Genomic DNA, 26192 nt, shown 5'->3' with positions numbered 1-26192 from the left:
CCGAAATAAGATGTTCAAACGTACCTACGTTCTGTATTTTAATTTAAAAAACCTACCTGTTGTCATCTGTTCGTCTAAAATTGTGAGCCATATGTTTGTGGCTATTACAGCGCCATCTACCACAAAGCGAGAAAAGTGGTCTAACTAAAACATTTATATTTCCTTACGTACTACACGAATATGTAATAAAAAATGGGGGTTCCTACTTTTTAAAAAACTCAGTTTATATCCGTTTGACCTATGGTAGCGCCATCTAGCGGGCCAACCATTGCGCCATCTGGTTTCCCCCTTCAAGCTAGACGAGTTTCGTTCTTTGTAGTTTTTTCGTTTGATGCTTATTTCGTGAGATATTTGGCCCGGTCACTATCAGTGGACCAACCTGTAAATATATTTGCGACAATTTGCATTTTGATAGATTTTGAACGGTTGTATCGACACTGAAATTGTGATGTGTAAAAGAGTAATTATTGTTACAAAAAGTTGTAATTGGGCCGTAAATAGTTATAAATATTAAACTAAACTAAATAGTAGTCGCCCATCGTACGTCGGGGGGAAGTTGGCAAAAAAGAGGAAAAAATCGTGATAGAGCAATTACCTTGAAATTTTTGAAGAGAGTAGCCTTAATCAGAATTTGTTTCATCTTTAGTAAAACATTTATCACACTTACAGTGAAGACTATCCACATTGCTGAACAGTCACTCACAGCAGTTACATGCTATCTGTTTAATGGCTTTATTGTCGGTATTTCTTAAGAATATTGACCGAATTTAAAAATTCAAAATGCTTTTATAATCCAGCTCATTAAGAGGTATAATCTTACTTTGAGGGATTAACACAGTAAGTCAAGTATTAAAGTTAGCAAAATTTTGTACATGGGTGCACGTTCAGAGAATGTGAATAGTTACAACTGACAGAAAACAGCCCTCGGTCACTAATTTTAACGAATTGACCGAGTTTCACCACTGCTAGGAGTGTCTTCATCAGAATTTAAATCAAAGAATGCTCTATAACATGGTCACAGAACTATGACTAAAAACGTATGATTCAGAGTATAAGTACAGAATCATCAAACGGTCCGTTTGCAACCTGTAACGGCGTAAGTAACGAGCAGCCCTTAGTGGCTCGCCCTCACAGTTTTTTATCTTAAATATCTTTGAGACTAATGCCCTTTTGGCATATTTATTATTTTATAAATGACATATAAGTACTGCCAGTCTTTCACGATGATTCTGTACTTATCATAGGTATCTGTACTTGTATCATAGGTTTTTACTCATAATTCTGTGACCATGTTACAGACCATTCTTTGATTTAAATTCTGAGGAAGACACTCCTAGCAATGTTGAAACCCGGTTAATTCATTAAACATAGTGACCGAGGACTGTTTTCTTTTAATTGTATTAAAGTTAGAAACTGTATATACCTCTCGAGGCAGTGTAACTCCTGGCGCTCAGATTATCCTGATTACATTCGTCCAGTAGTTGAGGATGAGAATACTTGGTGACATCCAGTGACCTTTACACACCATTTCTAATATTTTCGAAACTCTTCCTCGCTGCCACTCCCCGCAAAATAATGAAAAGGAAGAAGCTTACCACTTAATAGATTTCCGCTGTTCATGCAGTAAAATTGCAGCAACAAGTATGACGTTTCAAATTATTATTTCTTTACTACAAACTCTATTTGGAACTCGTTTTGTAGACAGTATCTACATATGCCAACGATGGTACCTGCAAAATCATATCATTGTACGACACACAGTTCAGTAGATACGGCTCATAAACCCTGAGATCCATGAAAAACAAGCCTTTATTAAATATTTTTATTCAAGTTACCCAGACTACACTCATCCAGCGTTTGATTATGAGAGATCTTACCATTTCCAACAAGTTAAAAACACTATTTCATACCTTTTCTAAATTTTTTCTATCTTATGGATTTGGTTTTGAGTTTTTCATTTAGTCCACGTGTGAGTAATTTGAAAGTAATAAAAGCAATATAATTACGGGTTTGCGTCTTTAGTCATAAATACCTGTATTTTGCATTCTTAAATGGTTCAAATGGCTCTGAGCACTATGGGACTTAACACTGAGGTCATCAGACCCCTAGAACTTTGAACTACTTAAACCTAACTAACCTAAGGACATCACACACATCCATGCCCGAGGCAGGATTCGAACCTGCGGCCGTAGCGGTCGCGGGGTTCCAGACTGAAGCGCCTAGAACCGCTCGGACACACCTTTGTATGCTTAAAGTCAAACATTTAATGCATTAACTCATTTTCAAAGTTGAAGATGTTTTATAGACGTGATTTCGATTCTCTAAAGAATCCGTTTTGGGGGTTTGGGATTATTGCTTCAGCGTTACATGAACATAGTTCTCACGGGTCCAACATTCATAGATGCGGCAGTGAATTCATTCTTTTGTAAGTCTTCTCTGACCGAACAATATTGTTCCCTTCTCCTCACTGAACATTCCCGGAGTAAAACGGTTATTTCCTGAAACAGGTTCCAAGGACACCTCCTTGTTTTCCCGTAAAGCTTTAAGCTTCCTGGAACTGAACATTTCCCACTCGCTCCCCTGACAGCGTTTTCAAGAAGTCTGACTGTTTCTATGACCTCCTCCACGTTATTTTCATTCCATTTACGTCGTAACTTCGTCGCTATATTTTCTTGGTACGCAAAACAGCCGAAAGTTTAAGATTTTAAGGTATCTTTTATGTCCGGTACAACTCGAAATTTCTTTTTCGATAAGACCCGAACGTAGCGCTCTGGTAGTTTAACATTTTCATTGTTTTGGTAGACATTGCCACAACCCAGAGTAGAGAGAAAACATCATTAGTACTCAAAATGTTCTATTCTTTTTTTTTGTAAACAAGGCATAACACTCCAAAGTCAAGTTCGTTCATGAAAAAAACTCCCAAAAGGCAAGTAACTTTTTGGCATGCCAAAACGTACTGTCATTTTGATTCAGAAATGCAAGAGTGGTCCTGTTCCTCCATAGTTCATACTGCAGTGGCGAGACAGATGCTGTCATTAGCGCTACAGGTTAGAAACATATCCTTTTGTCCGGTACTGTGCGACCTTCCCTCACTTGCCACCAGTAGCCCCCTGATCTGCTGGTAAAGTTTATCGAGAAACATCATAAACCATTCTCAAAGAAGAAGCCTGCTACTACTAAGAGTTCGTACAGAAACAAAAAAAAAAAAAAAATAGCCACTGCCAAAAACTAAGATATAAAAGAGGAAATAGATTTAAAAGTGCTACAAGTGTGCGTTACGTCTCTAACACTTTTTAATTGCACAGACTGTATCAACTAAAACTTGCATCTCCTTTTTTCGTTTATTTCGTCTTACACATCTCACCCTCTATACTGACGAATGATATTACACCGCTACTGGACGATGGAAGGTTCTTCCATACTTCACAACCTTGCTCGGCACAGTTCACTCCACTTCGCATTACTTCACAGGGTCAATCTCTAAAAATTTACCACTATATTGCATTTCTTCTCCTATTTAACTGATAAATTCCGCTTTAACTTGTTGGGGGAGTACTCGTCCACTTCACTTGGGCGTATTAAATTTTCAGTAGCTTCATTACGCTTAAATTACACCCCTCTGTATATTTAACGATTATTTACGTATCAATTAGAGTAAAATTTCTCTTGACACGCATCTTGGGGCACATCAGACGTCACAATTGTTTCCGTAAAAATCTATAACTGAGCCTGCCCGCTTCCAACACGCATATACGAGGAGCACCGAGCAGCAATGGTACAAACGACAGTTATGGACTCGCGTTTGTGCTGTAACAAGCCAACAGCGCCCCTCTGTGACGTCACAGAAACACCTCACGTGCGACAACGGTGGTCGCCGGCACGCGGACCGCACGTGCGCGCACTAGCGGTAAAAAGTCGTTAATTTAACAGTGTGGTAAACATATCTATCCGGCGGTATAAATTGCCACTCCATTGGCATGCGCATTTATTAGTAATGGTTCGCGAGATATACTACTGTAATTACCGAGCTCGATAAATTAGTGGGAGGGCGGGGTAGCCCAGGGAAATTACATCCCTCTGCATACAGCCCAAACAAATGGCTGCAATAGTTGTAACACACTGTGCGACCGCCAAATATTTACTACAAGAGAACAAAATGTTTCCTCGCGTTTGTGTATTCAAGATTCCCAACGAAAATAGGCTCTAGTATGTTATGAAATATTACATGGGGTCGACGAAGTTCAAACAAAAGAAAATTAATGTTTTCTCATTCAGAGAACATTACCAGTACGTTCGCAACGAAATAGCCACTGCTGGTGAAAACGCTGCGGGTAACTACTATATGACTATTACACACAATGTCTTGCATTGATACAAACCGTTTCAACTCCTCGGAACCATATAGGGCTTTTCTTCATTTCAGCATTCAAAGCACGTATCGAAGTACAGACGCAATTCACACTAAAGCAAATTAACAACTCGCCGTCCATGTGAACATCACTGCAAAATTCGCATTGATATTAATGTTCGAAAGTATAATTTCCAGCCTCCTGAACGGCAGAGCAAACTGCTTCAATGCCATACACTGAAAAGAAGCGGCCTGCTTTACTTTAAGTTATACATCAATTTCTGAACAGCTAAATGCTCTGTGGCCAGAACCCCTGTGGTGTTTTTCGTGAAACGATTCCACCAGGAAAAAGTTTATCAAACTGGGTCTTCACAACATACTGCTCTACACGATTGTCAAAAACTGCGTTTGCTGTAACAGGTACATTACATTTTACTAAAAAATCTCTGATTGGATACTACGTTATCTTTCGGATATTTAGCATGTTAGTCGATGCGTTAGAAGTCCTGAACAAATTTAGAATACTGAGATGAGGCGTAAGACAGAAGGTTCTTTAGGGACACAATGTATGAAAATAAATGATACTACAACAGTTAAGTTCACAACACTGAAAACAGCATTTAGTAATCAAAGAATGCTGATACTCACCAGCAAGAAGACACTATTATTAGTAACTTGCTGAATTCCGCAACTCAGCAGCACAACTTGGCTGTGATAGTTTGGAGTCTTTCCATGATGCCTAATATTGGTCACCATGTGATTTTATGTGACATAGTTATCACGATTTGTCTCAGAATGTGTCGAATTTGCTCTAAAAGAAGCGTTAGACCAAACCAAATTACGTCCACGAACGAACTATTCATGCTGGAGAGTCGCTTTGAAGCGCCACTAGTTCAGTCAACACATTTCATTTAAAAAAAATAGAACTATTCGACCGAAGATGAACGACGACTGAGATTACTAATCGTAATCGATAAGGGAGTCGTCTTTCATCAACGTTGGCGGAATGCAGAGGGACTTATGCTACCCACTGTTGAAGCTACATATTATCATCTTTGCGCGCCTTGGCCTTGATGGGACGTATGGGTCACTCAAGATCTCCACACCTTCCCAATCTATATGCACTAACTTTATTTGAAAGACGATACACCTGTAAAGTATCTGAACCACACTCTGGCAAATTGTCTGAAGTGGCCTTTCATTTTTCGTCAGTAAGGGTTGAAGTCGGTCAGCATTTGACATTAGGTGAACGGGACGAAATCTGTAGTTTTCATGGCATCGTTCACGCTCATGATTGTCTGAATTTGTGTAGCATTATCGAAGTGAATATTTTGACATTAACTCTGATAGTCGCGTGTGAATCCAACGTTGTTCGTGTGAACGACCTGCTAATATTAGACTAGATCTTAGCAATACTAAAGTCAACGGCTATGTTCCTTGCGTCGTTGTTTTGCCTTATACGTCTTCGTATATCTTTTCAGATATAACTGTCATTTTCTGGTCTTTAAACATGTGCATTGTGAGGTAGACCCTCATGCCATATTCTCATTATGGAGTATAAAATATACCACTTGATACAAAGGTTTGTCAGAAATAAAATGTTGACAGTTACAACTCACCTTGCGCACTTGGCAATGTCCGTAAACGTAGCGCTTAAAAATCATAATATAAAGTAATTAACAATTATCTATGAACAAGACTTATCCAGACATGGTCATGTGGACAAGGGACTTTTTAACAGGAAAAGTTTTACTTCTGGTAAACCTTTATGAAGTACTATATTTTATCCACCATATTCACAACATGGCATGAGGCTCTAACTGACAATCAACACGTTTAATAACAAAAACTGTGCGAAGACTAGAAGACGACAGTTATATCTGTCGAAACCGTGCGTCAAAAATAAAGATGACTTTACATAATTTTGGATATTGAAAGCTGTTAACCTAGTGAAACAGATCAGTAGTTTTAATTTCTCAAAAATTCAGTAAAATGGTATCCCTCGCTGCACAGTTTGTGCACCAAACCACGCATAGCGCACCATTTCGCCAAACATTGGCGACATTTACAGTGTAACGTATTTTGACGCAGTCGTCTCCAAGGTGAAAATGAAACTAAGGGAATAAGAAGTCCCTTATGACTTAACTACCATCTTTCTTTTCAAACGTTATTTGAAGCGTTTTCGTGGACAGTGTGAGTACAATCGTCTGTACGAAATTTATTTGTAGTCGCGAATTTTCATTTGCCTTTCTTTTTCATGCCTTTCACGAAAATATTAAAAAGTACTATATTTCAGTGTTGTTTCAGTTAATTCGCAATGTAAGTAACGTAAAAACTTAAAATAAAGAAAATAAAAAAATGTTTCCGTGTAAGAGCTCATCCACACGGCCCTCGGATTACCGTTGTGTAATCTTCCCGCCTCGCCAGCAGCTGCTTGGATACTACGTTAACATAAATGACTCATATTTCGGAAGATTCACGCCAAAAATGCTATTCTGCACAGCCCTGCATGTACCACAAATTTGGACAAAACATGTGATGAGGAGTCGTGGTCCCCTTGTATGTCACGACTAGCCTTGCACTTCTGCGCGCTTCAGTAAGATGAAATGAGTCTCTGAGTAGAAAGTTCCAATAGCGCTACGTAGGCATATTTTTTTCAAACTCCGATCGGTCGCGAACTGAAAACCACAGTGAAAATCCGGGAAGCTTGGTGCAGATACATTGCGCAGTGTCTTGAGTACGCCGGTCTATAGCGTCGAGATGCACTTTTCAGTTATGAGTGCACAATGAGTACGTAAAGATACGTGGAAAATAGTTTCCTGCGAAGTGTGAAGCCCTACTGAGAGTTTTCGCCTGATTTCATGCATCCCACATAACGTAACTGCCATGCGTTTCCTTCTTCATGACTATTCTCGGCCGCATAGTGCAGGTGCAACGAAGAAGCTCCTGCAGTGTTTTCGAAGGGAAATGTTTGATCATCTACCAAACATCACGGACTTGGGTCCCTCTGATTTTCATCTTTTCGCTCACATGAACCAGTGGACAGCATTTTGGCACAGACGAAGAGCTGCAGACCAGTGCATAGATTTGGCGGAAAGCACAGGCGGCTGCATTATATGACGAGGCTGTTCGAAACTTTGCACAATGCTACGACTGATGTCTAACAAAGAGACCTTAAGAGTCTCGGAAATTCAAATAGGGATGAGCTTTCATAGGTTGGTAGTATACCTCAAGGGTGTCGACCCACAAAATCTGTAAAGCGCACTAGCCAGAAGATACCCAGAAAAAGGGCTCTGAAGTTTTACGAGTTCCTCATATACTGATCAATTTATACGTTATGGCAGCACAACGAAATGGCAGCGTTTGTAGCGGAATCACTTGGAACGTGGGCTATCCAGGTTCGATCCTACATTCTGTAACTTTCTATTTTGACTTATAATAGTTTTCAACATTATGATAACTTTTATGTAAAATTAATGACCGAAAGTTTTACCAGTCAAATCATAAGATTGTGTTTTATTTATGATGAAAAAAAGAAGCTTGAACTAACGTGCCTGTTCACTATTGACTTCCGCGAGGCTGGAGCGTTCTGTACTGTGAAATATCATCGAACATTTTGAAATATTGTGAATTAAACACGTATATTAACGATGACATCAGGGAAGTATCAAGGACTTGCAGATGAAATCAATCAAGATTTGTTATGCATGTCGAAGGCGAATTAAAATACGCAATTACGAAAGCTTGCTTGTTGAAAATAATTTGATAAATTCGGAATCTACATCTACATTTATACTCCGCAAGCCACCCAACGGTGTGTGGCAGAGGGCACTTTACGTGCCACTGTCATTACCTCCCTTTCCTGTTCCAGTCGCGTTTGGTTCGCGGGAAGAACGACTGCCGAAAAGCCTCCGTGCGCGCTCGACTCTCTCTAATTTTACATTTGTGATCTCCTCAGGAGGTGTAAGTAGGAGGAAGCAATATATTCGATACCTCATCCAGAAACGCACCCTCTCGAAACCTAGATAGCGAGCTAGACCGCGATGCAGAGCGCCTCTGTTACAGAGTCTGCCACTTGAGTTTCTCTCCGTAACGCTATCACGCTTACCAAATAACCCTGTGACGAAACGCGTCGCTGTTCTTTGTATCTTGTCTATCTCCTCTGTCAACCCGACCTGGTACGGATCCCACACTGATGAACAATACTCAAGTATAGGTCGAACGAGTGTTTTGTAAGCCACTTCCTTTGTTGATGGACTACATTTTTTAAGGACTCTCTCAATGAATCTCAACCTGGCACCCGCCTTACCAACAATGTTTGACGTCAATTTCTCGTGAAGCAATGTTGTCGGATGAAGATATTTACGAACATACTATGGACATGCTGAGTGAAAAAGTACTAATGATTTATGATGAATTTGCTCATGAAAATGAAAGCTGTGAAGAGGAATCATTTGCAAAAGTCGACGACTATCTGTCATCAGATGACCAGTAGAGGAAAAAAAAAAGAAGAGAAGTAGACCATCTTTCTCTGGATTACGTGATTAAAATTGTTGATATCACATAGGCTCACCTTACGTGGATGAGGTCAGAAATTCTATTTAAAAGTTGTTATAATTTTCAAAATAATTGCTCTAAAAAATAAAAATATTCCCGAACGTAGGGTGAATCTTGATCGCTCGCGCGGCGATCGAGTCTGCTACAGGTGCAGCCATTTTGCTGTGCTGCCTTAGTATATAAAGTGGCTGCTATATAGGCTGCACATAAAAGTGTAGAGCTCTTTTTCTCGGTATATTCTGGCTAGCGCGCTTTACAACTTTTGCGGACGGACGCCTTTGAGGCAAACAAGTAATCTGACCTGAATTTCCGAGACTGTAAGGTCCCCTTGTAAGTCGGAACGGCAGCTACGTAGAGAAGTAGCTGGAGCATGTAGCTAAATACTGAAAATGAAACAATTTTCTTTATTTTCACTGTGGCTTCCATTTCGCAATCAGAGCCATAAAATAATGTAGCCCTCGCTAATAGCCCTGGCGTAATACTGGCGCCTTGTTTTCTGATGTATGCAACCCTCAACACACAACTCGTGCTCGCTGCGTTACTGATCCCTAGAAGGCAGCAGAGATAACACCGACAGCCGTTCTAGAGCGAAATGAGTTTTTCCTATCGTCGAGTAGGGCACGCCCGTTCCCGCGACCCGCTTCAGTCGGTTTCTCGGAGTGAAGGAATGGCGAGTGGTGTGCCGGAAGGGCAGTGGCGGCAGCAGTGGCGGGCTAGCCTGGCGGCCGGCGGCGCCGCCTGGAGCCGCGCGGCCGTGCGGCCGTGCGGGTACCGACCTGCTCAGTCCCGGCTGCGCCTCGGCCTGCCGACCTTGCCCTTGCGCGCTGGCGCGCCTGCCGCTCCCGCACCTGCCGCCGCCGCCGCCGCCGCAGCCGCCGCCGCCGCCGCCGACGCCACCGCCGAGCCCTTGAGCAGCTTGTGCCAGTCCTGCTCGCACACCAGGCTGCCGGCCAGCAGGCAGTAGCGGTCCCCGGGCACCAGCTGCCCGCCGCACTTGGAGCACGCGAAGCACTTGAGGTGGAACACGTGGTGCTGCGGCCCGGCGCGCATCACGAACTCCGACGCGGGTATCGTCTGGCCGCACGCCGAGCACGCCCCGCTGCTGCCGAACAGCCTGCAACCACACAAACAGGGCCGCCGTGAGCACACCGCCGCTGCTACCTGCAATGCACTCTACACTGTAACCCAGCAGCATGTCAAATTGTTCAAATGGCTCTGAGCACTACGGGACTTAACATCTGAGGTCATCAGTCCCCTAGAACTTACAACTACTTAAACCTAACTAACCTAAAGACATCACACACATCCATGCCCCAGGCAGGATTCTAACCTACGACCGAAGCTATCGCGCGGTTCCAGACTGAAGCGCCGAGAACCGCTCGGCCAAACCGGCCGGCAGCAGCATGTCGCCAATCGATAGAGGAAAGAAAACAACCTGTGGTGGCCCTCGCTCTTCTCCCGCTTGCGTGAGAAGGAGTGCCCAGGGTCCCTCGATGGCTGTCTGAGGAGCTATTGCATGGACAAGGAGGTATGGCTATCATCGCCTAGCGGAAGAACGAGTAAAACCATTACGAAAGGGTGTCCCCAGGGATCAGTTCTGGGGCCACTCTTTTGGGATATTAACATAGAACCCCTCCTAGAGAAACTACAACTAAGCGAGGACGTGCTAGACGTGATAGCTTACGCTGACGACCTCCTCCTGCTGGTAGGCGGCCGTAGCCGAGAGGAACTTGAGCCTAAGGTAGAACAAACAATGATAGTACTTCAGAGATGGTGCCAAGAAACAAAAATGAAAGTTGCACCACATAAATCAACATATTTATTAATGAAAGGTAGTCTCGTCAGGAAGACAACTGTCAGAATTGAGGGAACACCAGTTCTTCGGCGTCGAGAGGCCAGATACCTAGGAGTCATAATAGATGAAAAATGGAGTTACAATACCCATATAGAAAACATAACACAACGTGCATTAGAAGTCCTAAATAATCTCATACGTATAGGCCACAGAAGATTCCACCTACCTCCTAACTTAATCAAACTATATCATAACAGCATTTTAACGTCCCTAGTAGGATATGCGAGTGGGGTTTGGGCACACAGGCTCACGAGGGTGGTGCCCGCAGTGACCGTGAGAAGGGTGCAGCGAAACATGCTGTTGCGCTCTGTTGGGGCATATCGAACAACACGTGGGGGGGCTTTGCTAATAATAATAGGATTATGTCCTTTAGACATAAAAATCAGAGAGCAGGGAGCGTGGTACTGGGTCTACAAAGGAAAAATAGATAAAACCAGGGAAATCATGGGGGTACAAGTGGGGGATAAGTACGCAATAAAGAGAAGGGGCGAAGACCTATGGCAACAGCAATGGGAAACTGAGGAAACGGGAAGGAGGGTTTTCCAGCTACTACCAAATGTCAAAGAAAGGCTACAAATGAGCTACTTTGAGCCAAGTAGAGGTCTGCTGCACTTTCTAACAGGTCACGGGCCATATCCGACATATTTATGTCGATTTGGAAAGCGGGCAACACCAGCGTGCGACTGTGGTGCTCCGGATGGAACACCCGAACACGTCGTGTCGTCTATGACTGTACGTTGTATGACGGTGTGGTGCTCGAACTTAGAAATCAACTACCAAACAGAGACACATACACATTACTGCGACGTGCTGAGACCTTCAATGTCCTCAACAATTTGGCAAATGAAATCTCTAAAAAGATTCTGAGGGACTTCATTAGAAACCAATACGACTAAAAACACAACCCGATAAAGACTTAGGTGCACCTGCAGTTGCCGCCGAGCGCGGTACTGGCCGGTTGTCACACAACTGGAATCCGCCGCGTTATCGGATCAGGGAAGCAGGAGCACCATTCCCGGACTTGACTTACGCACCAGATTTTATAGGAAGTAGTTACACTAGAATAATGTAGAATTAGAACACTAAAACAATTAACATAGGTAGGGACTGCAGCGAAATCGAAGTATTGGCCAGCCTAGTGCCAGGGGCACGCTCGCTGGGGTTAGCTCAGTGAGCAGGCCTTACAGTAGGTTTATATATATCATCTGGCACACTTGTAACGCTGCAGAGTAGCTAGTCGTAGAATAACCAGAGTAGTCACGTAGTTAGATTAACCCTGTCCGTAGCTAGTGCCATCAATCAATAACAGTAATAAATAAGCTGCATGTTTTTCAATATATATAATAATTGGACCCACTAATTATGTAAGGTGGTGGGTTAGTATGTATCACACAATGTTTTCGTTGTTTTATGAGTCATTTGTATCAAAACTTGTTCAATTGAGTTATAATGTTGTTGTTGTATCAATAAAGAGTTGTATTTTTTAAAAAAAAAAAAAACTGGAATGCCCTCCCCAAAGTGGATCCGATGGTCTCTTGGCTCAGCACTGTTCTGAACTCTTGTGCAGCCAAGGTAAAATACTCTGAAGCGCCAAAGAATCTGCTATAGGCATGCGTATTCAAATACAGAGACATGTAAACGGGCAGGATATGGCGCTAGGTCGGCATCGCCTATGTAAGACAACAAGGGTCTGGCGGAGTTGTTGGATCCATCACAACAATTGAGAGTTGTCAAGATTTAAGTGAGTTTGAACGTGGTGTTACGGTCGGCGCACGAGCGATGGGTCACAACGTCTCTGCGACAGCGATGAAGCAGGGACTTTCCAGTACATCTACATCTACATCTACATCTACATCTACATCTACATATACATCTGCATTTACATGATTACACTGCAATTCACATTTAAGTACTTGGCAGAGGGTTCATCGAACCACAATCATACTATCCCTCTACCATTCCACTCCCGAACAGCACGCGGGAAAAACGAACACCTAAACCTTTCTGTTCGAGCTCTGACTTCTCTTATTTTATTTTGATGATCATTCCGACATATGTAGGTTGCGCTCAACAAAATATTTTCGCATCCGGAAGAGAAAGTTGGTGACTGAAATTTCGTAAAGATCTCGCCGCGACGAAAAACGTCTTTCCTTTAATGACTTCCATCCCAACTCGCGTATCATATCTGCCACACTCTCTCCCCTATTACGTGATAATACAAAACGAGCTGCCCTTTTTTGCACCCTTTCGATGTCCTCCGTCATTCCCACCTGGTAAGGACCCCACACCGCGCAGCAATATTCTAACAGACGACGAACGAGTGTAGTGTAAGCTGTCTCTTTAGTGGCCTTGTTGCATCTTCTAAGTGTCCTGCCAATGAAACGCAACCTTTGGCTCGCCTTCCCCACAATATTATCTATGTGGTCTTTTCAACTGAAGTTGTTCGTAATTTTAACACCCAGGTACTTAGTTGAATTGACAGCCTTGAGAATTGTACTATTTATCGAGTAATCGAATTCCAACGGATTTCTTTTGGAACTTATGTGGATCACCTCACACTTTTCATTATTTAGCATCAACTGCCACCTGCCACACCTTACAGCAATCTTTTCTAAATCGCTTTGCAACTGATACTGGTCTTCGGATGACCTTACTAGACGGTAAATTACAGCATCATCTGCGAACAAACTAAGAGAACTGCTCAGATTGTCACCCAGGTCATTTATATAGATCTGGAACAGCAGAGGTCCCAGGACGCTTCCCTGGGGAACACCTGATATCACTTCAGTTTTACTCGATGATTTGCCGTCTATTACTATGAACTGCGACCTTCCTGACAGGAAACCACGAATCCAGTCGCACAACTGAGACGATACCCTATAAGCCCGCAGCTTGATTATAAGTCGCTTGTGAGGAACGGTGTCAAAAGCTTTCCGGAAACCTAGAAATACGGAATCAACTTGAGATCCCCTGTCGATAGCGGCCATTACTTCGTGCGAATAAAGTAATGTGCGTTGCACAAGAACGATGTTTCCTGAAACCATGCTGATTACGTATCAATAGATCGTTCCCCTCGAGGTGATTCATTATGTTTGAATACAGTATATGCTCCAAAACCCTAATGCAAACCGACGTCAATGATATAGGTCTGTAGTTCGATGGATTACTCCTACTACCCTTCTTAAACACTGGTGCGACCTGCGCAATTTTCCAATCTGTAGGTACAGATCTATCGGTGAGCGAGCGGTTGTATATGATTGCTAAGTAGGGAGCTATTTTATCAGCGTAATCTGAAATGAACCTAATCGGTATACAATCTGGACCTGAAGACTTGCCCGTATCAAGCGATTTGAGTTGCTTCGCAACCCCTAAGGTATCTGCTTCTAAGAAACTCATGCTAGCAGCTGTTCGTGTTTCAAATTCTGTAATATTCCATTCGTCTTCCCTGGTGAAGGAATTTCGGAAAACTGCGATCAATAACTCCGCTTTAGCGGCACAATCGTCGGTAACAGTACCATCGGCACTGCGCAGCGAAGGTATTGACTGCGTCTTGCCGCTTGTGTACTTTACATACGACCAGAATTTTTCGGATTTTCTACCAAATTTCGAGACAGTGTTTCGTTGTGGAACCTATTAAAGGCATCTCGCATTGGTTCCGAAAATAGCATGAGAAACACAGCTGGCGCTCTTCACACTCTATAACATCATTACTGTGGATGAAGGTCACACGAAAATAAAATTCTGTGGAACAAGGCAAAAAAGAGCTTCGTTTAGTCCATGGGGTAAATAGACAGTCTTGATGGACATAGATTTATACGGAAATGATAAGATACAAACTTTATTATAATTTGAGAAATGGTGTGATATGCAGCATAAGTCATAGAAAAAGGAGGAAAACACGTTTTTAAATGCAGCATTTAATCGTAGCAATTCACGCCTAAAATTAAACGGATTTTTAATCAATATAGCAAGGAGAATGTAGAACCACGCCATGGAAGGGTTTCAGAGGGAAGCATTTTGTAAGAGCACTGTCAAACTTTTAAAAGAAATATTTTGTATGCCGAGACAACGATAAAACCGCGGACTTGGGGGAAGCAGTGAATAGCCTTGCCAATTGGATTTATAAACGCCAGGAATAGAAGAAGTTTACCTAAGCTTGCAAAGAGTGTGTGAGGAATAAATGGATATGTTACATTAGTTAAAAACACTTTTCCTCGTTATCTAGAGCATTTTAAGCGCATGATGTATTCGATAAATAAGGTAATACTTTAGTAATGGACAGAAAAACACAGTCACTTTTATAATTTTCATTTATAATAATCGAGGATGGAAATAAAACACAAGATGTCAGGAAAGCGGTGGAAGCACATTTTGTTACGCGAGAGCGAACGGCGTTAGCGTACCCAGCGAAGTAGCCAATATCGCAGAGTTGTCGCCGTTCTTTTGTCAAATTGACTATCCCGCTTTTATTAATATAATAATGGAGGTGAGCCATCTGTTCCGGTTTTAAACGGGGCGCTCCCGTAATCCATATGCAGCTCCATGTTCAAATTAGCAGCCAGCTCTCGTCTCTCTCCCCCCACCCCACCATACCGTCGCCATCACCCCGTGTCACTACCTACCACCACCCGCTCCGCCCCCATTCAACGCCCTCCTCTCCTCCCCCTCCCACACCTCACATCCACGTCCATCAGCCACACAACCCCGCAGACGAGATCCGCTCGACTCTCGTACGGCGAATACTTAATATTATACACGTCAATCATTCCAACCAATTTTAAAATTAAAAATTATCCCCACACCATCAAATATATTGAAAGCATCAAAGTGTAACGCGGTATAATTTAATTGGTAGTCGATTTAATTAGTACAGATAGGTCGGCTGCCGGCAACGCCACCGCAGCGGGAGCAAGCGCGCGCCAGCCATGGATGATGGAATCCAAATAATAAGTGATCTATACGGGTACAACAAAATGACGTAATAAATTTAGCTCGTGTAATATCTAGTCAAAAGGGCGACCGGCGCCGGGTTCGTCGTGTGCCGAGATTGTTGCGATACACAATGCAGCGGCAGCGCTCACACACACACACACACACACACACACACAAAGACTAGCGCACACGCCCATACGGTAGGTCCCCCGCCTATCCTTTCCACCGGCGCGCCATCTTGATTTAACGACGATAAAATTAATTTTGTCGGTTGTTATAATAAACGTGGTATTAATATTGGAGCAAGTACGTACTGCTTGCAATATGTTTACTGCTCCGTTAATAAATTTTCGACGCGGCGGCTGAATTCCTTATGAGCTATAAATATGACGGCAGAATGCAATCGCATTGCCCCGCGACAGGTCGGAGCAGTATCACTAAAATTGTTGCCGCAGGCGTATTATGCTGAGGTAGGCCTGCAGTAGCTGAACTGTACATGGTTCACAAACGGCATGACAGCTATACGGTAGAACTTTCATTGAGACTGCAAGCAGACAAACGGCGGGATTGTCTTGGTGGAAACTGGTCTGCTCAGTACTGTCAGTTTTCGAACGTTAGCTGCGCCCCTCATGAGATTGTAAACTAGGTCCATTTAACGCGCTACTAGCGTAAGTCTGGCTAATCTACAGCAGAAGTTATTATTTTCTTGTAAGCTTCACTTTTCGAAGGGTGTATCTCACCTTGGTATTTTGTACCTTTTCATTCTTATTCTGAGGTTTATGAGTTAGCAGCTTTCTACAGTTTCCGTGAAAAACGTTTAATACTAAAAGGGTTTTAAAACCAAAGAGGTGTTAACACGAAAGAATACTGCCGTCCCGACAAAATTCTACGTAATATCATACCTTCTTTTTACACAAGATAAATATCGTTTAACACGAACAGATTCCCATTGTCAGACGACATTAGCAAAGTCACACAGATTTTTTTCCGTTCCACCAAATAAAGTGAGCAATACAGTAGATGCTACTGTTGGTGTGATACCACTTGTCTTTGGGAACCGCCGGCCGGTGTGGCCGTGCGGTTCTAGGCGCTTCAGTCTGGAAACGCGTGACCGCTACGGTCGCAGGTTCGAATCCTGCCTCGGGCATGAATGTGTGATGTCCTTAGGTTAGTTAGGTTTAAGTAGTTCTAAGTTATAGGGGACTGATGACCACAGATGTTAAGTCCCATAGTGCTCAGAGCCATTTGAGCCATTTTTTTCTTTGGGAACTTCCATGTCGATGATACTGTATATTGTTTTATCCGCAATGGCAGAGACATCAGAAAATTTTCTGCATTATTACAATGGCCTACAGTATCACTGCATGGATTTGTTACAACCGATGTTGTTTGTTTGTATAGCGCTGGTTATGCCCAAAAAAGACATTTTGGAGATGTTTCAGAGTACAAAAAATCGCATCGGTGTAGACGATCAAGACGACGACAACGAGTGCCAATCTGACAACGAAATCAACATTGAAGCACCTGTCGCGATTACCACAGAAATTCGAAACATAAAAAGTATGCGCAGCTATTCAAACGCGCATACGAACGATGAAAACAATAAAATGATGGACGCTGTCGAACACAAAGTCGACCTTCTGATGTTGAACAAGACATTATAAAAGTAAAAATTATTACAAGAGTATACCATAAAAGCGAACGGAATTACTGTACTGTAATAAAATTCGACTACATCGAATATACAATTTTTTCTTATGCATCGTTCGACATCAAATTATTTTACTACGAAAAGAATATTTCAGTCCCCTCAGTAACGTGTTAAAAATTTTTCACTGTATATAATTGACTGCAAGCGCCAGGTACCTCTCCTGGCCTATTCATCCGTAAGTTTACTGGTTTCTAGTAACGCATATGTATTGAGCAAGTGAATAGCGTTTGATCTTGTAATTTCATTTCCTAGAACTTTATAGTAACCCTTTTTCTTTCTTTTTAAACATACTCGTATTATTTGATAATGACTTACTGATGATTGGAAACAGCTTTATGATGCCATTTCCTGACATGCCTGACAGAGATGCATTGGGAGAATCCTCAACGAGTACAGTCTAAGCACGAAGGAGACAGTTTAGAAAACCTGCGTTTGACAGATACTTAAGTACCGCTCATCAGTACAACACCCTTATACACAGGATTGGCAGACCAAACAAGGACGATACCAAAGAAGAGTAGCGCATTTGGTCACAGTTCATTTACTAAGCGCGAAAGCATCGTGTAGACGCTCATCCAACTCTAGTTGCAAGCGCTACAGTAGAGGCGCTGTGCTTCACGGTACGGTGTTCTGCTTTTCGAGAGCATACGTTCCTAGAAGAGCCCGCCAATATATTGCTTCCTCTGACGTACATCTCGCGAAAAGAACACAAAGGGAAAAAATATTAGAAAGAGATTGGAGCTCACACGAAGGGTTAGAGGGTTACCAACAATCGTTCTTTCGTGCAACATTCGCGACTGGAACAGGAAGGAAAATTACGATATTGCTGCGCCTGTGTTATTCCGAATTACGATGCAATGTTCCTTCGGGCGTGCAAGCAAGCCGACATCGGGCAAGCGACTGTCAACAAAATATCTCCTCCTGTACGGGAATATACGCAATGGATGTACGAATATTGGTCGCAGACACGACATATCGAAGTTTGCTCGGATAGCCCAACAGTTAGGTGACCGCTCGCGATTAGCGGGAAATCCGGGATCGAGTCCCGGTCCGGCACATATTTTCGTTATCGTCATCCTACTATGCAGCTATTGTCCATATTCGTAACTGCGAATACATTTCTTCGAAAGGAAAAAAGTGACTCGTACACGACGTATCCTCCTGCACACGTCAGAACGTGGTTTGCAGAGGATAGATGTACATGTTGCGTGACCCCAGGCTGAAAGATACAGTAAAATAATTATATTCTTTTTTTACTTAGCCCAAATTCTCTTAGTCTCGAACAGTTTTAGAATGAAGCCCCGCGCGGAAGTACCGGTATTGTCGCTTTGTCGGTGGAGGCCGCAACTGTCGGGGAAAGTTTGAAGACTTATTGAAGATCAGTCCTTCATATCAACTGAACGCTGGCGGTAAATGGTACTGTCATCAGCTCAGAAGCGCCCACTGTTCCCCATACTCACTTAGGTGAATGTTGGATCGATGTCTCCGTCTCACAAATAAAAATATACTTGTTTAAACTAGTGAACACTGACTTTGTCACTATCGAGCGATGTTGTAAGGTCATGAAGGATTTGCGATTACAGAAACAAGTTTTAAATTCACGTCCAGCATCCCCTCTTCAATTCAAAGGAGACAACGAAGGAGAAAACGAAGGAGAAAACGTTATGTTGGGTACTACATGCCATAAGAACATGAATAATTTAATAGAGAAGCCCGAATTCATGTTAGAAAAATCACCGCGAAAGTCTGGCTTGTGGCTCGCTCCTATCGAGATAGAGGCTGAATAGTTTTCGACATGTGCTGGGGTTTATCTGTTTCTAGCCTCTGTAATCGTCAACGCATTACGGAGACTGTGTAGAAACAAAAAACAGGAATTAGGTAGAGAAGGGGGCAAATGGTTAACGGCTGAGCAGACGCAAAAATATCTCATTCTCTGCCGAACATGGTTTCTCACAAGAATTTTCGCTTGTGTCACCCCTTCTACAAACGTACGTGAGAATCGTTCCACTTACTGCATTTCCACAGTAACAATGTAATCACATAAATGTGAAAACCATGCTTTTGAGTACTAAACTCCTTTCCGAAGATTCACAAGGAGTTTGAAGCCTCACTGAAGGAAAAAAAGGGTACAATACTGCAGCAGATCCATTGCTTAATTCCTTACATCACTTGCTTTAGACTCCACTGCAGAGAGACATCACTTTGCGTACTGTACTTCATTACACGACCGTGACTAGGCAAAACCGATTACAGTGATAATAATGTTTTACATGTTTTATACTACAATTGTGCACAAGAAAAAGTTTGCAAGATAGATAGTGATGTAAAAATGTAAGACTGAGTACCAACAACACGATGAAACGTCCTACAATTTTAAACAGTGCGTTGGAATGCAGCATAATGAATTTTTATCGGGTTATCAGTTGAACATTCTTAAAGATTCGCCTTTAACATTGCTGAGCAATAATATGAAACCAAAAATACATAATTTTTAACTTTGTCAATGGCCTGAGGAATTGAGAAAAGAAAAGTTGCATCACAATTCAGATTCAATGTTCTTCTGTACATCTTCAACGCTCTTTCCCGCCCACATAGCTAGCCGACTGCTTTTTACAGGACAAAAAGTAAGCACATACTACGTCCCAACCAGCGCCAATCATAGTAAATTTTTCCAATGCTGAAAACATTTTTCGCGTTGATATCTGATTTACTCGTCTTTTCTTCTTTTCTTATATTTCAATAAACAGGCTAAGAGCCCGTTCCGTCTTCATTCTAGCTCTCTTTTTCCGAACCTACTAACGTTTCTTTTCCGACGTGATACGTATTTCATCATTTCTCTGAACAACTCTTTGTCAGTCTTTATTTCGATATATCGTTACCGCTTCTGCGAACTTCCTTGAAGTCCCTCGTTTAAATAAGGTGGTTTTAATTTGTCCCTTACGTCTTTTGCTTTTATTTTGTATCTTAAGGGACAGCCTTAATTTTCTCCTAAGAATTTCGTCTGTGGCTGATGATATTCTCTGTCTGCCTGGTTTAGACAGGTCCATGATTCACTGTCGTCTATAACGGAATGGCCACTACTTTGAGGCTTTTTTCTCTGTCTTCGTATTTTTCTTTTCAATTTTATGTATAGAATGCTCCACCTCATTAGATACTTCTGTGGTCTTATCGCTAGTGTCATGAAATAAACATAAGACTAATTATTAAAAATTGCGTACGTACTATTAAACTGCTGCACTGACTATTGCACATCTTTTCCGTTTTTTGTAATATTAGACTGCTTATTCCTTCCGAAAAGATATATAAGTTTTTGACTGAATTATGTTGAAGTTTATCTGTTCCTTTTCTTTTTCTTTTTTATTCCAAGCAGAGAGGGTCGGAAGGACCAGATATTTAATTGTTGTTTGTTCGCTAACTTGAGATAATGCTGTTAGCTACCAATATTAATTAATCGGACGGTTGTCTAGATTTACTGTGTAGCTGAAAGTTTTCGAAATTTTAGAAGTATGACTGAAAGTGTCTCTATTTCAGTAAAAGATTGCAGCAACGGGTATAGGGCTGCATATCAGAAATTGGAAATAATTTAATTTTAGTGCACTCCTCGATTTATTTTGAAGAATCATCGCTGTGACGCATTTTTCAATTAAATGACTGTGGATTCAAGTATTGTACTTGTAACGTGGTTACGAGTTTTCTGAGGACTGTGAATCATGAAAAGAAGAAGTGGTGTTTGACTTCAGCGATTGGACTGAAGCTCTTTGAGTCGGGGCTCCGGTTATGGTATATTTGTAGCACGCCTATAAAATGGGTACTGTGATTAATTGTAAAAGTTGACGAAGGCGTTCTCTGAGGCACAGAGTAAAGGCCGTGAATGTATTGGATGGACTTGGTACTCTAGGAGTTATGTGAGTACGATTTTGCTGATACTGAATTATTTTATTTCCGAACGGAGTTATCGATTTTTGTACAGATTTGAAGATTGTTACCGGAATACCCAGACCGGTGCTTTATTTATTTTTTTAATTTGGATACAGTTTACCCCACTCAGAGTTGCGATAGTAACGTTTGGTGTTGATCCCGACCGTAGCTGAACTATATTGTAGCGGAATTGCACTGCAACCCTTATTACTGCAGTTAATACTGACGAGTGACAATTTCATTGAAGTTTTGTTCGTGGGGTCGCGCATCGCTAACACCTGAGGTGGCTGAGAATTTTGTAATTTGTGTTTTAAATTGAATTAAAGGCGCTAGTGGCATCCAGGATTTTTGTTTGACTTTTTGTGTTAATTCATTTCGCTTGGAGTGAGGATTTTGTTTTGTTTGTCACTCGATCACTCTTTGGTGTCTGTCTCTGCAAGTAGTTGGAAAAGAGAAGGAAATAAATTGTTATTTTGTTTAAAAGCCGAAACCTAGTCCCCGTGTTCTCAACAAGCTCGAAGTTACTAAATAATTGCTATTTGAAGTAAATCATTCATTATGATAGAAACAAGCGAGACTTTAAACTGTGGGATATTAGAAATTAAAAAGAGATTCTTGAGTGAAAAACGCAAGATAGGTAATACAGAGTAGTTACAAGCTACAGACTTTTCACTTCAAAATCATTTAACTGATTAAATCCTAATAAAATAATTAGGTCTGTAGTTGGTGTCTAAAGGTACGTAAGAGTGAGTTATCTATTTACAAGTACATAAAATACGACGGTCGATTTATTTTTGTTCCGAAATTGAAAGCTTACGATCGAAGTTTCGTAACGTAAAGGCAGAGATATTACTTATATTATTGACTAGCGTTGCCGTAGAAACAAAATAGATCGGTGACTTCATCTGTCAAAATTAATACATTTGAAACGTACTTTGCATTTTTGGTGAAAGTAGTACGCGTAAGTAAGAAGATAGCAAAATGTATCAACCTTTACCGTGATTTTACTAAAATCTAATCAGGAAAGCGAGTGCATTTAAGGTCTTATGTTAAAGAGCGGTCTGACGTATGTATTGATAGTTGTGATTCTTAGCTACTCTGAAAGATTATGAAATTATTAAACTATTTCTGTTATGGGAAAAGCTATAGAGCGCTACCTCTTACATACATTATTAGACAGAATAAGTGCAGATTAATTTCGATCAGTTTCTGGTATTTAATCTTTGTTATTACTGGCCAGGATACGATGCGCAATTTCATTTTTCCGTTAAGGTGTTGACGTCATTACAGGAGGAACTACCTATTAAAAGTCACTACTATTGACCTTAATATAATAATAACAATTAATGGACAGATATTTAAATATTACATCGATAAAAATGTATGCAAATAGCTTCAGTTTGTGTTCTCAATTGCAGTTCCCCAGAAACTGAACTTCTGTGTAGCGAGAGCGTTGTCCCTGCTTTCTTTCACATTAAAAATCACAAATCATAATACTATTTAAAAAAAATTTCTCGACTTCTTCCCTTTTTTGGGCGGGGTCGAGTCTGCTACTAACATAGGCCGCGCGGGGTGGCCGCGTGGTTAGGGCGCCATGTCACGGCTTGTGCGGCCCCTCCCGCCGGAGGTTCGAGTCCTCCCTCGGGCATGGGCGTGTGTTGTTCTTAGCATAAGTTAGTTTAAGTAGAGTGTAAGTCTAGGGACCGATGACCTCAGCAGTCTGGTCCCTTAGGAATTCACACATACTTGAACATTTTGAACTAACTATGTGAAGTTACAGGCAGCAAGTCCGACACCTTTGCATTTACGCATGCGCAGCCCTCGAATCACAACAGCGCAGATGTATTTTAATACTTTTTGTGAGTACTGGAATTAGTGTAGCGTTCTAAATTTATTATATTTGACGTGTCTATAATATTTCTCATACTTTCTGTCTTCCTTAATGGAAACAATACTGACTATAATTTAGTACTTGAAGCAGCGAAGTGTTTTCAGTACGAAAAAGTCTATAACTGTTGGCCTGAGAAAGTGGTCCAACCGGACGGTGTCGGTAACGTACGAAGCATATGGTAGCAGCACGCCCGTAATTGCGTAGCAATCAGCGTGGATTGCAACTTCGTCACTGCAATGTTCTGGTCATGTGTTGGCTTGCCTTTGCAGGTTAGGGGATAGATTTCAGTGGTAAACTTGACCACTCCTTCCAGTTACGAAAAATCTGAGTAATATTTGAACCGCTAACATAAAAAGCAAGTCGTTTTCACATAAACAGAATTGCTCAGTTCGACAAATAGTTCTTCTGTCCTGATCAGTTATTTTAAAATTAATAACTGCTAGAAAAGCATACGAGATTGTGTATAAGACATAATTAAAATCACTATTAAAAATACTTCGTGCTGGATTGCTCTGGGCAACTATGTGGATGTGGAATGAAACATCAGTGCTGTAATATCGCTGCCAATTTGTAAATAGATTAAGACTATGATGTTTTGTAATTGCTATGTACGTGAGAGTATGAATAATAATGAATCACTGCGTAAATAGATTAGCTTTTTTTAAATTATGCTGTCAGTTTTGTTCCATAGAAACAGTGGCTTGAATCAAAGTGGTTTCCATAGAGTTGCATGAATATAAGGCTTTGGTACTTAAATGAAGTGTGTCGTATATCCTTGCCCATGAAAGTATCTTGAGTTATCATAGACATCTTGCTAGTACAGGGTGGTTACACTTAAGCTTTCGCTACTGGAGTCAGTGTAGACGTAAGACTATTTACCACATGGGTGTCCAGCTTTATAGGAATGATGTTCCGACCGTCCGCTGCAGCATCTCCTTTATTAGCAGTGTTAGCGTCATGGCTTGTGCACTGGTACGGCGACGTAGGATTGAAACACGAACTTCAAGTGCGTGTTACAGTTGCAGATAGTCAACTTGGGTCTGGACAAGATGAGCAGGGCTTCAATCGTAAAGCTGTTTTATGAAAACAACAGCATTAGTACCGCTGCACTTCGCGAATACCGACGCATTAGAGGAATGCGGAGTGGTCTTCTTTCAGTACCGAGATTGAAGAACATGATTCGGAAATTCAGATTATCTGGCGATTCGGAAATTGTTCCTGGTACAGACCGACGGCTAATTGCATCACAGATTGTTGCAGAAGTTACTGTTGCCATGGCTGAGCATGCTGGACACAATGTCACATCTTGAAATAGTGCACGAGCTGCGTCATGGCAGCTGAACATTCCACGGTCTACCGTTGTCTAGGGGAGCAGTAGAGCAATATCTATTGTGTTTCCAGACTGTCGTGGATGCAGATGTCGTCACAATGAGCAACGTTTGCAATGGCTCTGAGCACTATGGGACTTAACATCTGTGGTCATCAGTCCCCTAGAACTTAAAACTACTTAAACCTAACCAACCTAAGGACAGCACACAACACCCAGTCATCACGAGGCAGAGAAAATCCCTGACCCCGCCGGGAATCGAACCCGGAAACCCGAGCGTGGGAAGCGAGAGCGCTACAACGTTTGCAGACTGGAAAGCAAACATATTACGCAATTAACAAATGTTACACTCACATGTGGAAATTAAAATCTGTCTCTTTCAGTGGTTTCTTCGTTATTGCTCTTCCGCATGTCCTACAAATGTTTCCACAAAGTTTCATGGTTTGATGATCACTCATTTCCCACGAGGGCCCTTTCAAGTAGTGGAAGTTGTAATATTATTGGATTTCAGATACTCTGCAAATGAGATGTTTGTCATAAAAGAGAGGAACAACCGTCGGGCTGTAGTTCGTAAAGATATTAATTATCACAGCGCGTGTGTAAAGAGACAAAATACACTCCTGGAAATTGAAATAAGAACACCGTGAATTCATTGTCCCAGGAAGGGGAAACTTTATTGACACATTCCTGGGGTCAGATACATCACATGATCACACTGACAGAACCACAGGCACATAGACACAGGCAACAGAGCATGCACAATGTCGGCACTAGTACAGTGTATATCCACCTTTCGCAGCAATGCAGGCTGCTATTCTCCCATGGAGACGATCGTAGAGATGCTGGATGTAGTCCTGTGGAACGGCTTGCCATGCCATTTCCACCTGGCGCCTCAGTTGGACCAGCGTTCGTACTGCACGTGCAGACCGCGTGAGACGACGCTTCATCCAGTCCCAAACATGCTCAATGGGGGACAGATCCGGAGATCTTGCTGGCCAGGGTAGTTGACTCACACCTTCTAGAGCACGTTGGGTGGCACGGGATACATGCGGACGTGCATTGTCCTGTTGGAACAGCAAGTTCCCTTGCCGGTCTAGGAATGGTAGAACGATGGGTTCGATGACGGTTTGGATGTACCGTGCACTATTCAGTGTCCCCTCGACGATCACCAGTGGTGTACGGCCAGTGTAGGAGATCGCTCCCCACACCATGATGCCGGGTGTTGGCCCTGTGTGCCTCGGTCGTATGCAGTCCTGATTGTGGCGCTCACCTGCACGGCGCCAAACACGCATACGACCATCATTGGCACCAAGGCAGAAGCGACTCTCATCGCTGAAGACGACACGTCTCCATTCGTCCCTCCATTCACGCCTGTCGCGACACCACTGGAGGCGGGCTGCACGATGTTGGGGCGTGAGCGGAAGACGGCCTAACGGTGTGCGGGACCGTAGCCCAGCTTCATGGAGACGGTTGCGAATGGTCCTCGCCGATACCCCAGGAGCAACAGTGTCCCTAATTTGCTGAGAAGTGGCGGTGCGGTCCCCTACGGCACTGCGTAGGATCCTACGGTCTTGGCGTGCAACCGTGCGTCGCTGCGGTCCGGTCCCAGGTCGACGGGCACGTGCACCTTCCGCCGACCACTGGCGACAACAT

General features: G+C 42.3%; 1 protein-coding gene across 1 annotated transcript in view; it reads right to left on the bottom strand.

The window, feature by feature from the left end:
- LOC126088196 (loricrin-like) overlaps positions 1-26192 on the bottom strand; it is a 704388-nt gene that overhangs the window by 134721 nt on the left and 543475 nt on the right. The window contains exon 3 of the mRNA XM_049906322.1: positions 9754-10019. Coding sequence (XP_049762279.1) covers positions 9754-10019 — 266 coding nt within the window. The remainder of the gene's footprint in view (positions 1-9753; positions 10020-26192) is intronic.

The sequence above is a fragment of the Schistocerca cancellata genome, chromosome 6 (assembly GCF_023864275.1).
Source record: "Schistocerca cancellata isolate TAMUIC-IGC-003103 chromosome 6, iqSchCanc2.1, whole genome shotgun sequence".
NCBI classification, from domain to species: domain Eukaryota; kingdom Metazoa; phylum Arthropoda; class Insecta; order Orthoptera; family Acrididae; genus Schistocerca; species Schistocerca cancellata.
Note: the sequence above shows the minus strand (reverse complement) of the source record. Positions and strands in the feature narration are given on the sequence as shown.